At 28.4% G+C, this 16,197-nt stretch overlaps 1 protein-coding gene across 1 annotated transcript; it reads left to right on the forward strand.

Moving 5' to 3' along the window:
* Positions 1-4,855: 4,855 nt before the first annotated feature.
* LOC121218341 (uncharacterized) lies at positions 4,856-12,128 on the forward strand. The gene is made up of 3 exons (XM_041095449.1): positions 4,856-4,907; positions 11,312-11,493; positions 11,784-12,128. Exons 1-3 carry the CDS (start codon positions 4,856-4,858, stop codon positions 11,949-11,951), a joined length of 402 nt encoding a protein of 133 aa, XP_040951383.1. The 3' UTR covers positions 11,952-12,128.
* The last annotated feature ends 4,069 nt before the right edge of the window (positions 12,129-16,197 follow it).

Here is a 16,197-nt window from a genome sequence, read left to right on the forward strand (position 1 = left end):
TATACTCGGATAATTGGATATAAACATTATTTGATTTGTTCCACAGCGTTAACGCATTCAAGTGTGTATAGGATTTAGTTTAATAAATATTTAATAAAATTCATCACTTTTTAACATTAATCTCATTATAAATTTTTATCATATCATTCTTTTTGATACAATGCTTAGAATTATTCATAACCCATCTCTAACCCTTAATAGGAGGATAATACGTTTCAATATACTTTCACTGACAATAATATTAATACTAATCAAACTGACAAATAAATTTTATTACTTTTAAATGAAGGAAATTAATATAAAAGTAATAGAAATAGAACGGTAAGAGTATGAGAGGGGAAGTGCAGTTATGTATGGTTTTAAACGGAAATGATATAACAAATTGAACCCTCCAAAAAGGCAATGTATAGTTTGTGAAAGGATATAAAGCGAAGTGTGCCGCCCTTACTCCAATTATCACTCATATATTGTACGTGGAATGATTTAATATCTTCATTCAACTAGCGAAATAACAGCTGTACACTATATAGAAATAAAGGTGATTGATTTCAATCAAGCTTACATTATTTTAAATTCATATATATAACTTAGGTAATTCAATTTTGTTTATTATTTTTTATTTTTAAAATTTTAATTTTTTATTTAATTAGTAATTATGTATATCTTCTACTATTACTATTATGATGCGTAAATTGATTGTATGTATTAATTAAATTATATTTAATTATTTCTTAAAATTTTTAATTAATTTATAGAATTTCGTTAATATTATGGTTATGAAGTTCAAACTTAAAAATATATAAGTTCAAATAATTAATCTTTAAAAACATAAAAATTGATATTAGATTGAATTTAATAAACAATATTTAAAAAAATTGTCCTGAGTAGATTTCATATTTTTGCAAAACATTCTTTAAACAATTCACACCCTCTTCAGTAGCTTCCCCGAATAAGATACAATCGTTTGCAAATAATAAGTGAGTAATTACGAGCCCTTACTTACATATTTTTGTTCTCGATACCAAACCATCATCTTTTGCCAGTCGCATAAGGGAGGATAATCCCTCACTACATATTAGAAACAAATACGGACTAAGTAGGTCACCTTGACGAAGTCCACGTTCTGGTCTAAACCTCTTCCTTACCTCTCCGTTAATCACCATCGTATAAGAAAGAGTACTAATGCAACTCATTATGAGTTCCACCCACTAAGCCACAAAACCCATTCTTAGCATCATGCACTGCAGAAAAATCTCATTCAACTCTGGGATATTCTTTGCTCATGTCTAACTTGAGCATAAAATTACCCCTTCTCCCCAATCTTTTCCTCTTGAACGAATGCAATATTTCATAAGCAAGTAACACATTATTCATAATAAGCCTCCTAGGCATAAAAACACTTTGTGTTGTATCAATACACGCATAAAGAACTTTCTGAAAGCGATTTGCTATGACATTCAATATAATTTTGTAAAGTAAAGTGCATAAGCTAATTGGGCAAAAATGCTTCAAATTAGAAGGTTGAGCAACCTTCGGTATAAGAACGATATGTGTGGTATTTAGGGATTCTAATGGATTACCTCTATTTAGGATACCAAGGCAATTATCACTAACGTCACATCCCACAATATGTCAATACCTTTGGAAAAACATTACTAGAAAGCCATCAACTCAAATTTCCTTTAGCGCCACCCAAATTTCCTCCCCATTGAATTCAGCAATAAGGGCTTGATTCATGTTGTTTGAAATACTCTGGCTTACCCTCGAAAGAATAGGACTTACATCTCCCACCCCTTACGAAGTAAAAAGGATAGAGAAATACTCCTTTGTAATATCAACCATCTTTTCCCTATTTGATTGAATCTGCCCATCATTCATTGGTAACCCCTTATGTAGTTCGCTTGTTCTCTTTGAGTAGCGGATCTGTGGAAGAATGTCGTGTTCCCATCCCCGTTCGCCAGATCACCCTTGCCTTCTGCTTCCAATACAATTTCTCTTTATCAATTTTTAGATTAAGATGAGATTTAGATTCAATTGTCTCCCCTAACACCTCATCATCTCTTTCCCTTTCGTTAAGTTGAGCAATTTTTCAGTAAAGATCTTTTACTGCTACTTCCTATTGCCTTTTCAGATGCTCTGTCCATTTTTTCATTCCTTTGGAAAAGAAATCTAGTTGAATGGGTACCCTTCCTTGGCTGTTTTCACATAGTCGTTGAACTTTCCCTTGGCAAGATTCTTCCAATACCTATCAAGCTAAAATCGATTTTATTTCCTCATTACTCGTTGTTAACAATAAAGGGCAATGATTTGAGAAGGAATGAGGCAAGTGACTAAGTGAAAAGCCTAGAAAATCTAGCCACCATGTCAAGTTTACGATACCACGATCTATCCATTCCTGAATATTATTTTCTTTGAAGTTTCCTTTTTTCCATGTGAACCACGGTTTGATGTACTCCAAATCCTCCAGCTGACAATCCAATAAAGCACTCCAAAAATCCTCCACTCTCTTTTCCTCTATTGGCAATCCTCTTTTCTTCTTAAACACTCATTAAAATCTCTATACACTAGCCAAGGCAAACTTTGATCTTGCTTAAGCCTTCTCAAAAGGTTCCAAGTTTATTTTTTAAATCATAAATCAGGAGATCCGTAGAATCCAGTAAAACACTATTTTTGCACACTATCAATTTCTTTAATCTCTGTATCGATATGATTCTTTGAATAACTTCTCAATGTGATTGTACTCCCAATTTTCCACTTAATGCTAAGTCCTCACTATGTCCCTTCTACGGTACATCAATGCCACAAAAAAATTCCCCTATCATTTGAGCTTTCTTCATCCAATCTGAAGTCAACTTTGTCTCTATTAGGAAGACAATTTAGGGATTATAAGAATTCAGTACGTGCTAAAGCCTCCTCTTTCCCTACAAGCTCCCCAATCCTTAGACATTCTAACTTAGGATTTTCATTGCTTTCGATTAGCCTACCACATGGCAGCTGTCGATATCCTTTCATTATGTTCCTCCCAAGTTGATGATTTAGAAGCATATGATTCTTGATTAGAATTTCTTGGTATTTTCTTTCCTTCCATGTTCTCAATGGGCCTGTCCTTTGAATCATGATCCATTAAGTCCTTCACAATTTCATTTAAACCTTCTGTCTCCTGTCCACCACTACCCGTAGTGTTATCCTCCAAACTGAATCCTAAAGTAACCTAAGATCTCCCCTTATTCGAAAATCCCCCAAACACAAGCCTATCTTCATATTACAGCAAGAAATCTGCTTTGCATCGTATTCTAGAAATATCCCAATAAAATCCCCAAACTATTTTGTGCTTCCTTTCGAGAACAATCTAGGAGGAAAATCATAGATTTGCACCCAAAAATAGGAATATACCAACGAGATTTGTAATGGATCCTCCTCACCTTTTAATATGTGGAAAAGTAAAAGATGATTGTTGAAAGTCCATGGAGCTTCATTAATCACTCAATCAATATCCACCTAACGGTAGAACTTGAATAAATAGTGCTTTCCCCCAAATCTGATATTAGAACCCTTCTAAGCGGGTGCCAAAGATTTGCTATTGCATTTCGCACCGCTTGGAAGTGGACCACACTTGTTACGAGAAAATAGCCCACTAGACAGTACTCGTATAGAGATTTTCCCAATCCCTCCTCCCCATGTAATTCCCAAGCCTCATCTTCCTTGTTGTCAATACGCAAATTCGCTAAATCGTTCTCCATACTAAACTACTTTCAATCTCGTAATGACATAAACCTTACACTACTTTCAATCTCGCGTGACCACATAAACCCTAAAAACTAAAAGAACATATCTCATATGTTAAATGTAAGAAAATCGATGCTCAATATTCTTGTCTATAACATATCTCATATGTGATATTCAATCTCTAAATTAACTGTAATCTTAAAAATGAAAAAAAAAAAACTTCAATCCATTATTTTTCAGTCTCTATGAAATAATTATACCAAAACCTGGGGAACAAAAATAGGAATTAGGTTTCTTAGATTCTCTAAAACGGGCCATGCAGAGAAAATAATTGGGAATTAACTTTGTCACTATGCACAAACCTGGATTATTTGATCATTGAAAACATAAATTTTTAATAATTGCATGCTTTGATTCAATGTTTCTGCATTAAACTGTATGTATATACTTATAAATATATATCTATTCATCAAAACATATCATTATATTTCATCAAGCATTTAAAACCGTATAAAGTCAATTTAAATTATTTTTTATGTGAAAATATGTTTACATTTTTAATATATATGTTTTTTTTTGTGTGTGTGATTGGAGATAAGAAAATCAAACTTGTTGAAATCTTGTAGTATTTATTAGACTAATGACATAGTTGGAGACTATTACTTTTTTTTTTTTTTTTGCTTTCGGCCCAATATGTCATATTAAATGGTTTATGGAGCATAAACTTATGACCTAAGGCTTACGTAATTATTATATCTTTAATTTTCTTTTGCGAAAATTTACCAATTAAAAAAGACTGAATATTATTCGTATTCTTTTTCTTATTTATATATATACAAAATACTTCTGAAAAGTATGCAAGATGAAAAGCAAAATAAAACAAATATATGTATATAAACATGCTTATACATAATAAAGGGATGATGAATGTCGCAAAAGTATTGTACAGAAATAGTACATGTATACAAAGGCAGAAGCATTGAATAAGGTAGTTGCTAAATGTTAATTTGGTTCCATCTTTGAACCATATACCCATGGATCATAATTACCTATTGACTCACACTCAACCATATATATAGTGGAAGAATTGTGTATATATAATTTTTATTCCGCATTTAATTTGGGGACAATGGCTCCTAGTCCTAGTCCTAGTCCTAGTCCTAGTCCTAGTCCCAGAGCTGGCATCATCATATTTATGTTTTCGTCAATACCTAATTATGAAGAAAAACAAAATAGAGAAAACAGAAAAAGACTAAGGAAACTCCAAACCCACATCAAGATAGACAGATAAAGTTATTAATCTGCTTTTTGTTTCAATTTATTAATAAATCCCAAATTAAATAATTGTTTGCTTATTAATTTAAAACTTGTGAAATAAGCAGTTTTGGTTTCAAAAAGTATTGATTAAGGAACAGCAAATAATGACTAGAATCCAGCCAGGGAAATTAGGACTTTGGATGCTCACATTTCTTCTAATTTCCTAACTTCAATTAAATTGTTAATGGTTGGTTAGGTAGAATTTAAATATAAAAGGATACTATAAGATTTAACCAATATATATAATAAATACCCCTATTTTTTTGTAGGTATGGATAGGGACATTTTTCATACCACAAATTCGGAAAGTTTAAAGTAACAGATAATACACTACCATCTACATTTCAATAGCATTCAAATTTTTATTTTTATTTTTTGGTATTTTATATATCCATTTTGAGTTTATGTTTGAGTTGATGATTACCTTTTTCAAGTACTTGTTGATGAGTTAAATATGAGTTATTGGTCGATTAAATAAGATAAATATTTGAGTAAATTATTACTTGAATTAATAAGTATTAATAAATGTAATATTTGTTTCCAACCAAATACCTTGTCAATAAAAATAAATAAATGTTAAGAGATATATTAAAATTATAACCAAAAAAGGCGTTAATAAGTAATAAACATTTTAGAGGTGTGGGGGTAAATTGGAAGAAAAATTGATCCTTGACAAAGATATTGTGTGTCTATTTTGAAGTGTTAAATCTCAAACTGTTTGTCTGATTAGATATCCTTTTTCCATGGTTAATTGCCCCCACAAGCCAAAAAAATTCTGCTAACCAACATTTTTACACATATACCATGGGTATTATTTAATATTAAAAGTAATACTCCATCATCTTTTTTTGGAAATGTGACTCCTCTATCATATTACCAAATTATTATTATTTTCTTCATTTTGGGAGACAACTACATCAATAGAATTTAAATTTTGGTTATTGGAAATTTTAAAAAAATTTAACTCTAAAATATACTAGAGATTTTTATATTAAATGTAAGATTGTATTTTGTCTCATTTACTTAAAAGATGAGTAAATTAATTATTGTACATGAAATCAAAAAGCAAACTATTTCTTTTTATTTAAAATTTCATTCATTTCTACTATTAAAAACTAACATCGCTTATATAATAATCAAATATTGATACGTGGCATGTTATATATATCTCATTTTGACATATAAATACTAACTTTTAACAATAAAAATTAACAATATTCTTAACAAACAAACTAATATATTCTTTAATTTAACATATAAAAATTAATTTAACATTAAAAAAAAAATACAATCCAACTTTTTTTTTATAAATACTTCCAAGCTTTTGAACTCATAATTCCCTTTTTCCCACCATCTATTGTCTGACTACAATAATTTTCCTTTATTTGTTCCAAAATCTCACAAGATCAATTTAATTCGAATTAAGAGACTTTAATATAATAATATGTTTTATGTAATAAATAATATTACAAATTAATTTGATATTGAATATTTTCTATAATTATATTTTAATATTGAATGTTTCTTTCCCCAATTTAATAACATGTTAACGTAATAATATTTTGATGTGCAGCAAAAAAAAAACTGAAAAATAATTGGAATAAATTTAATATTATTATTACGATATATTTACTTATTTAATTTTTTTATTCATAATTTAAATTTAATTTTTTATTTTTATTTTGTAAATATTACATTTATGTTATCATTAATTTTAAACTATACATTAATATTATTCATAATTAAACATATATTTTAAATACGTAATTTCTACTTACATACATATATGATAAAATTATTAGTAGTAATATATTATTATATATATAAAAGCACCAACTTTAAAACTGTAAATAGTGAGCAACATATATGCCCTTAATAATTTTTAATTTAACTATAAAACCGTAACTTTAACTTTGATAATTTTTAAAATTAAATATTTAAGCAGAATTTATTTTATTTTATTAAATTAAAAACCAATTAATTTTATTAGTTGTATTATTGTTATTAAAATCAAATGCTTCTAATTTTTTTTTCTGTTATTTCTGTTATTTCTTTAACTTTAAGTGGGGAATAATATTTTCTCCTTTTATTAATAACATTTTTCTATTTTTCTTTTCTTGTTAATGTCAAATAGAAATGCTTCTATTTAATATATTTAATCGTATTCTTTCTCTAAACGTACAATAAATTAATCAGGCATAGGACTTTTTTTTCCCTTTTTTTTAATATTTGAATATTTTTAAAATTAAATATTTAATTTAATAATTTAAAAAATTAAATATTCAAATAGTGTTTATTTCATTTTGTTAAATTGAATATGATTGGTCCCATAATGATACATGCATCCCGAAATTCTAATACCGTGATTTGTCGGTGGCATACTTACGTTTACTCACTTAAATTCAAATTCGATGCATATTTATCAAATTTTATAGGTTTATTTGAGTTTCTTACCATTATTATTTAACAATAATATTGATATGACCGTTAATAGATGCCACATCCACATCAACGTCGATTACTAACGTAGCAATGGTAATAATTAAAAAAATGAAATAAAATTAAAAAATTATTTAAAATTATTTCTAAAATAAGCACACAACTAGCGAGCACCGATTGTTGACGTGGCAATGTTAATAAGCAAAAAAAAGTTCAAAAAATATTTTAAAATTATTTTTAAAATAAGCACACAACGAATCAGGACAAATTGTTGTCCAGAATCATTTGAGTTTGGACACTAATTTAACTATTTTCATTCTAGAAATATAAAAAACATAAAATTATTAAAAAACATTATTTGACTAATAATTATAAAAACAAATTATAAAAGCATAAAAAATTAGAAAAAAAATTATAATAAAATTTATTATAAATGAATTAAAAATCATAAAATTTTAAAAATTTTCCTATTTTGATTAAATTATTTGACTAATATAACTTCTGCCAATTGAAAAAAGAGAGGCAAAAAATATAACTAAAAAGATTGTTAATCTTGATTTTATAATATACATTATTGATGTTCGTTTTGTAATTTAAAATATAAAAATAATAAATTACTTCTTATAAATTTTATAAAAGTTTACAATTTTAATTAATTTTTAAATTTTTAAAAATTTAATTTAAATTTTTTTTTATAATTTTTATTTTTATAAGTTGGAAATAGACATGTTTAGATCACATTGTATGAGATTTCCAAGCTACACATCAATATTTGATCTAAGTCATTTTGTTATGTTAATATACGTGATTAGAGATGGATTTAATTACAATATATGTAACAAAAGTCGCATTAGTTCTATGTTAACATGGTTAATGAACAAGATTATTTGGAATACCTTTTGGATATGATAGAAAGATTTTGAGCTCATGAATCAGTTGATTATGTTGATATACGTGATTTTGGATGGATTTAGTTACAATATATGTAACGAAAGTCACATTGATTCTATGTTAACATGGTTATTGGACGAGATTGTTCGGAATACTTTTTGGATATGATAGTAAGATTTTGAGCTTATGAGGTTATATAATGACATGTAATCATAGAGTAATTATTATATATATGTGATCCAAGTGGGAGATTATTGAGAAAAATATAGACATTACATATATAATAAGAATAATTACATGTTATTATTATTATTGTCACACCCCAAAATATACGACGTTAATTGTAATAAATAAACAAGAACATGCTTGATGGTTAACTAGCTTATATCTTCTTTAAAGATCTTAGGTTCAAACCACATTTCTCTTATTTTTTTCCTTTTAAAATATCAATAAATTAGGATGAAAAATCACATTAAAATAATTATTAAATAGAGTAAAAATTAAACAAGAATAGGTAGTTGCTCAAATGGTTAAACACAGTTGTTTCCCCTTCCCTTACCTAAGTTTGAACCACTTCTTATCCAATTCCATACCTTTTATTTCTCTCAGCTGAAATTTTGGGTAAATTACCCTACAACCCATAAAGTTTCAAAACTTAGATATTTAATTTCTTTTCCTAATTACCTTAGAATTTTGATTTCTTTTCTATTTCAACTTGAATTCTCCCTCTTTTCCCTTTAAATCATTCTTTTTTTTTCTCCCCATTTTCTTTTCATCAAATTGGTCATTTCAATGCTAAATTTATTTTTGCTCTCGATATCAAATCAATTCTCGATAAATCGATTCTCTGCCGATTGTTGAATTCACCATTGATAACCTCCATAATTTCATCAAGTTCGGTAAGTGCATCTTGATCTAAAGTTTAGGACCCCAAATTTCGTAGAATTTCTATTCGATATTGATCTTTCAAATCAATTAGTTGATCTTTCACGGTTCTTGACGAAGCTTTTGTTAATATTGTTGAATCTTGATAAACCTTAGAAAACAAACCTTAACCAATGTACAAATTGTCGAGACCATTTTTAAATCGAGGTTTTGAAAATGGGAATCGACTTTAAAAAAACGAAAGAAAGGAGTCGCCACCAATCTTTTAGGTGTGATTGGATCACCTTTAAAACATTTGTTTTAAAATCGTCGGTTTTGGTCTACGAAATAAAAGAACGGGTTCGGGAGTCGGTTACGTATGAGGAAGGATTAGCACCCCCATAACGCCCAAGAATTGGTACCTAATTGATTATCAAATGTCTTTAATGTCGAAAATCTGAAAAATCTTAAGATGTAATCCTCTTTAAAGTATTTGAAAATTTTGGGTTCACTTGTATCAAAGTATTGACTATAAGTTAGCCTTTTTAGGAACCTCTATCTCGAAACAACAAAATGCTACATCCAATAAGTTAGGATATATCACTTCGCAATTCCAAGACAATCACTTATATTTTGAAAACCTTTAAAAACTTAGAAGGGTACTTAACTATTCGAACTTAACGAGAAAAGTTGCAACCCAATAAGTTAGGGCACTACTTTTCCGAAATTTCCAAACACCAAGCATTGCCTTTATATTTTTTTTAAAAATTTTGGAGCCTTGTCTTTGATGTGTGGAGAATTGTATTAAATCATAATAATATATTATTGAACTAGGTAGATAAAAAATGAATACTACGATATAAAGAATGATACATATAAAGCAAAAAAAATGCAAACAAAGATATATAGCATGTATTGAGAACGAATAAACAAGATATATAAACATATGAGATAATATTTAAATGATGCGTGATATAAAAACAAACATAATCAAATAATGCATGATGTACAAATAGAATAATTGTAATGTCAATATGCATATAATTATAAAAAAATTTAACACATACATAATACATACAATACAAAACATATAGAAGAACTAATAAAAAAAAATGATTGATTGCTAACAAAATATACATACAATTAAAAACAAGACATTTCATATCAATAGTATTTAATATATAATATAATAACATAGTAACAAGAATAAAAGAATAATAATTATATAATAATATATTGGTCTGAAAGTATGTAAGAGATTTCATAATATAACAATATTAGTTTAAAATGAAATAATATATGTATAGTAAATAAATAAAAAATGAAATGTGTGTATAATGCGAGTTAAAAAAAATATGATTTAATAATAATAATTTACATTTTTAAAATAATATATATAAAACAATATAATTTGTGATACATGATATACATAACATATATATAAAAAATAAATAAATAATATAAAAATGAAACATAATAAAGATTATATAATAAAATATAATAAAAATAATAGATATAATATGAAGTAACATATAAAACAATATATATAAGTAATTAATAAATATAATATATGAAAATATAATAATATGTAAAATAATAATTTAAGAAAAATAATATATAATAAGTAATAATAATATATAATTTAAAATAATACTTATAACAAAATAATTTTATAATATATAATATAAAAGTAAAATTAGAATAAAACAAATAAAATATATATATAGAATAATATAATAAATCTAGGACTAAATTTAAAGTTTAACAAAATTATGGGGCAAACTTTGAAAGGAATAAAACTGAATTAAGGACCTATTTAAAACGCGCGTAAAATTAAAGGGACTCACTGGGCAAATTACCCTATTCCCAAAACGGCGGCGTTTCAATCCGTGTTTAAAAGGGCCAGAGACCAAATTGAAACCAAAATAAAATAATGGGCAAAAATTAAATTATAATAAACTTAATTTAAAAGGTAAAAAAAAAACCGGAAGGACCAAAGGGATAAATATCCCTTTTTCTTAAAACACGCGGACTCTTCGGTTCGGATCGAGTCGGATCACGGGTCCTATATAAGTTAAATTTTATAAAAAAAACATTTTTAGCCCTTTCTTTTTTTTAAAAAACTTTCAAACGCTCCCCTTTTCTCTCTGGCCTAGCGAATTTCGGCCAAACCCCCCGACGGTTACTCCGTCACATGCACCACCGCTCGCGGTGGTCAGAAGGCCAAAAGCCCTCCTTTCTCTAGGCGTTCCACAGGTAGCCCCTTTTCTTCCTTATTTTTTGAAATATTTCATGTATATATATATATAAATATGCTTCGATACTGAAAATGAAAAAAGAAGTAAAAATATAAAAAAAATAAGAATCACCTTTCTTCTAAAAAATGCTCTTTATATTCAATATATGTCTGTGTCCCCCCCTTTTTACAATGTTTAGATCCAGGCTTTATAGCCACTGTTAACCAATACAAATTTGGTATACAAATCTGTCATGTTTCTTGCCTTGTTTTGCTTCTTTCCTTTGCTGTTTTCTCTTCTTTTTTGCAGGTAATCGAGCGACGGAGTCTCTGGCCTCTAATTAGTGCACCGATCACGGATCCTGGAATCACGGTGTTGATGGTGTTATTGGAACGGCATGCATCGAAGGGTCGAGACGCTTGGGATGACTCGAAGCTTCCAGAACTTCATTGCGGCGCTGAAGAGAAGGAGAGCTAGGGTTTCTAACCCTATCCGAAACTCATTTGGGCTCCCGCTATTTGGGCCTTCGGGTGGGTCTGTTTAAGTTAGGCTGGTCTAGGTAGGGTCAAGTTTTGGCTGCTGGATCTGTTGTATTTGGGCTATGGGACTACTTTAGGGTTTTGGGTAGTGGGCCTGCTGGGTAGTTTTAGGTACTGATTTGGCTATTGGGTTGTAACCGGGTATAGGCTTTTGTAACTTGGACTGTTTAATTTATTTATTTATCTAATTTCTTTTTCTTTATTTAAGCCCGGTCAAATTTGGGCTATTACACAAATATCGTTTTAAAGACCCGTTACAGGTGCATCAGACTATGTTTGAACATGAGGGATGTCACTCGGAATCTCGGTGAAAGGTGTGTTCTTTTACAAGCAAATTGGAGCAAACCATGCTTCGGGATAGAGCCATACAGCCAACTACATGGGTGTGTAAGCCACACAACCCCTCACACGGCCATGTCCCATTGAAACCCTAGGTTTTTTGATTCTCACATGGCTTAGGATTCTTCACACGATTTGTCACATAACCATGTCTCCCCTACACCTTGATTTTGCAATTTCCAGGTGGCCTAGCCACATGATCTTGTAACACCTCAACATGGTTTGATCACAAGATCGTGTGTCCCCTATTTTTTAGATTTTACAATTTCCCACTATTTTTTTAGATTTTATAATTTTCTCGTATTTTGTTAGATTTTACAGTTTTGTCCCATACTTTACAACTTTTACAGTTTTTCTTAGAATTTTATGATATATCCAGTTTAGTCCCTGATTGATTCCCGGATTATTTTAGTATCTTATATTATTCAATTAAGTCCCTGATAGTATGAATTATGTCAAAATCCATAAATTGACTAACCGTTTTAATAAGATGATTATATAATTGTATGAATTGTGAATAATACGTATGACTATTGCTTCGGTGTTTGCGATTGTACGTATAGTGTACTTTATGACACCATTAAACCAAACACTTAATAAGCATGACTTTTGCTATTGAGTTAAACTGTTGTAAGCATATTAATTGCTATTGTATTGAGTTGTTATAAGTATATTAATTGCTACCATATTGTTTTGTTGAAAGCGTAATTAAACTGTATTGATATGTTTTAACTTGCTTTATTGCGTTGCATGATGTGGGACTCTATGTACGAAAGAAGTGCTAGCATCTTGTTTGCACCGTTTAGTGGTTTATCTACACCGTATTAGCAACTTTTATTTGCACCGATTAGTGGTTTACCCACACTGTATTAGCAACTTTAATATGCAAATGTGTTGTGCATCCACAACCTACTGGAAGCTTATCTACAAAAACTTTTTATCGAGAAACTTCGATGGCTTATCCACTCTTTTTATTATTAGTGGTTTATCCATACCGTACTAGCAATTCATTTGCAACGTTTAGTAGTTCATCCACATTGTGGTGTAAAGGAAGAAGAGTTTTGGGAAACTCATATTGTGGTATGTGATGGTGGGCTAGGGACTTTTTCTGATAAATTGAAATTGCATTGTATTCATAAGACATACACATGACTATGAACACTAAGATGTTATGTTGATTAGTTGGTCTAAATTACTGATATTCCATATTTCTAATTAAGTGTGAATTCTTCTATGAGTTGATTATTCTGCTTGATTAATTTACTGTTTGCACTAGTTTTTTTAAAATTGAACTTACACTGAGCTTCATAGCTCACTTCCCTTTTAACTTTTCATCTTTACAAATAACCCACCAGGCTAGGACATGGACGTGACATACGGGGAGCTCAAAAACATTTTATTTTTATCAAAGTATTATTAAACTTATTTTTATAGTTCTTGTTATTTCATAATTATACTATTTTATTTATTTTGTGGCATGAGACACATATTTAGAGTTTATTTAGCATACATAACATTTAAACTTAATTTTAAAATATGATTTTTTATTTAATTAAGGCATGAAATATAATTTTATTAAAACCAAGTAAAAATCATTTTTCCACTACTAGATTATAAATAAATTTTGGAAGAATAAGGCTAAAACTAATTGGATTTTGTTAACTCGTGAGTTTTAATGAAAGTAGACAAAATTTTCTTCTGAAATAAATAAATGTTTTAAATTGACTATTTTATAAAACTCCGATCGTACTAGACCATTTCGGTGACTGATGTAATCTCCCGAATTTGGGTCTAACGTCTAGGCCGGGTTGGGAAGGTTACAATTATTTACTATCATAAAAAGGTTAGCCCAAATTAAAAGTAATCTAATTTTGTTAAAACTTATTGGGTTTTAGTTATTAAATAAAGTATGAATCAAATATGTGTAGATACTCTAATGACTAATTTATAATTGATGATTGGCTGATTAAATTAAGGTTATATTGCAAAAGTTATATGTTAAGGTTGTGGTCCTAAGTCACACATACATAACTTTTCTAACATCTTAACTTCAGAAAAGAAAAAAAAATCACTTTTTCTAAAATACTTATGTGTTAATTTGGAAGATCAAAACCGCAAAACTTAGTTATTTCAATATATCAAGGATTTAGGTACGCTTCAACATCCAATTTTGTTCTTGAGAGTTTGACATAACAAGTCCTGATTTACGGTTTTAAGTTTTATATTAAAATCTTACGGTTCTAACACACTTGGCTTTTTGAGCCAAAAGTGCGGTAAAATTACTTTTCCACTAAAATGCAAAAGCTGAGATTTAAGTGCTTTTGGCTTTTGCACGGCGGAAAATATCAAAATGCCCTTGTTTATATTAACTATTTAAAATGCATATAAAAATTAGATTAATTTATATTTTATATATCATTATATTAAATTATTTAAATAACATATAACTTAACTAATTTTTTAGTTTCCACTATCATATTTAAAAAGAGCACTTTAACCTTCCACCATAATTTTTGGTAACAATAGAAACCACTAAAAATTAATAAATCATATATTTTCGTAACACTTTTTTATTTCACCTTTCAAAAATATTTTTTATAAAAGCATTTTTCAACTGCAACTACAATAATAAAGAACTAGCCGTAAGTGAAGGTCATGTTTGTTCTTTCATAGTCGATAATTTGCTTCAAAATGGATGTTTGGTGAAGATGATAGAAATAGTATAATGTGGATGGTTATGAATTAAGATTCTATTGGAGATGAAATTGCTAGTGTTTTCAATTTAATTTTTTTCTTTTATTTTTTATTCATTTGTAATTTCAATTTTTGATGGATTTATTATCTCAATTATTTAATTTCTAAATATCTTGGAAGAAATTTTATATTTGGTACAGTAATTATTAAACATGAGTGATGAAGAAAACAAATGAATAAATTTTCCAGCATGCTAGGTTTTTGAAAATGGAAAAAAGAAAAGTTATTCAATTTTGGAAAAAGAAATTGGACTTATTGCGTAGACGCCCCTTGGTTGTAAATTAAAAAAATCAATAATGTGCCACATGGCACTTTTTTATTTGTCAACATACAACATTAGCTAAAAATTTAAAGACCTTAATGTTGGAAAAAATTATTTATGAAAAACATTTTGTTACCCAATGAAATTTCAAAAAAATTCATTAAACTGGATATTTGTAGTGTCATATAAGCAAATAAAATTTACCAAATTTAGTACTTGTGTTTCTGGTCTAGAAAGATTTGTCAAATACTAACTATCTAAAGAACAACATTCCTCACTATTCTCAAACCCTTGATTGCTAAGAAAATGGGCTCTTTAAATTTTCTTTAAATTTTGGCAGAGTATCCATGTATATATTGTCTATCTTTTTGGTTACCCCATCATCCCTATAAATAGGAGAAAATCACAAGAGTTCTATTAAAACATGAAGAGAGTGAAAATAATATTTTAATAGAAACCCAAAATCATTTTAGGATTCATGTGGGGGTGGCATATACATTGGGATTTCCAGTGTGTTGCCCACCCCTTATACCAAATGAGCTCATTGAGCCTTTCCATGTATTAGATACAATTACATGTGTAATCTCACTTTTAATGAAAATTAAAACAAGCTCATTTAATTATCCAATCTAATAACTAGTGTTCTATTCCCAAAATATTATATATTTAATTAATTATTTCAATTAAATTATTTTCTCAACCAAATTCTAATTTTATCAAAATTAAAATGACTTTATTGTGTTAGAATATATGAGTAAATAAATTGAATTATCATACTCAATAAAACTACGATAACTAATTAATTTAAATTTCATTTTGAACTTAAAGT

This window comes from Gossypium hirsutum, chromosome A03, assembly GCF_007990345.1.
Source record: "Gossypium hirsutum isolate 1008001.06 chromosome A03, Gossypium_hirsutum_v2.1, whole genome shotgun sequence".
NCBI classification, from domain to species: Eukaryota; Viridiplantae; Streptophyta; class Magnoliopsida; order Malvales; family Malvaceae; genus Gossypium; species Gossypium hirsutum.

Excerpts from the sequence above, each read along its gene's own strand:
- LOC121218341 (XM_041095449.1), top strand. The coding sequence starts at position 4,856 with ATGGCTCCTAGTCCTAGTCCTAGTCCTAGTCCTAGTCCTAGTCCCAGA. Across the intron at positions 4,908-11,311 it reads TAGTCCTAGTCCCAGAGCTG|TTAAATTTTATAAAAAAAAC; the intron begins GCATCATCATAT and ends GTCCTATATAAG. Across the intron at positions 11,494-11,783 it reads TTTCTCTAGGCGTTCCACAG|GTAATCGAGCGACGGAGTCT; the intron begins GTAGCCCCTTTT and ends TCTTTTTTGCAG.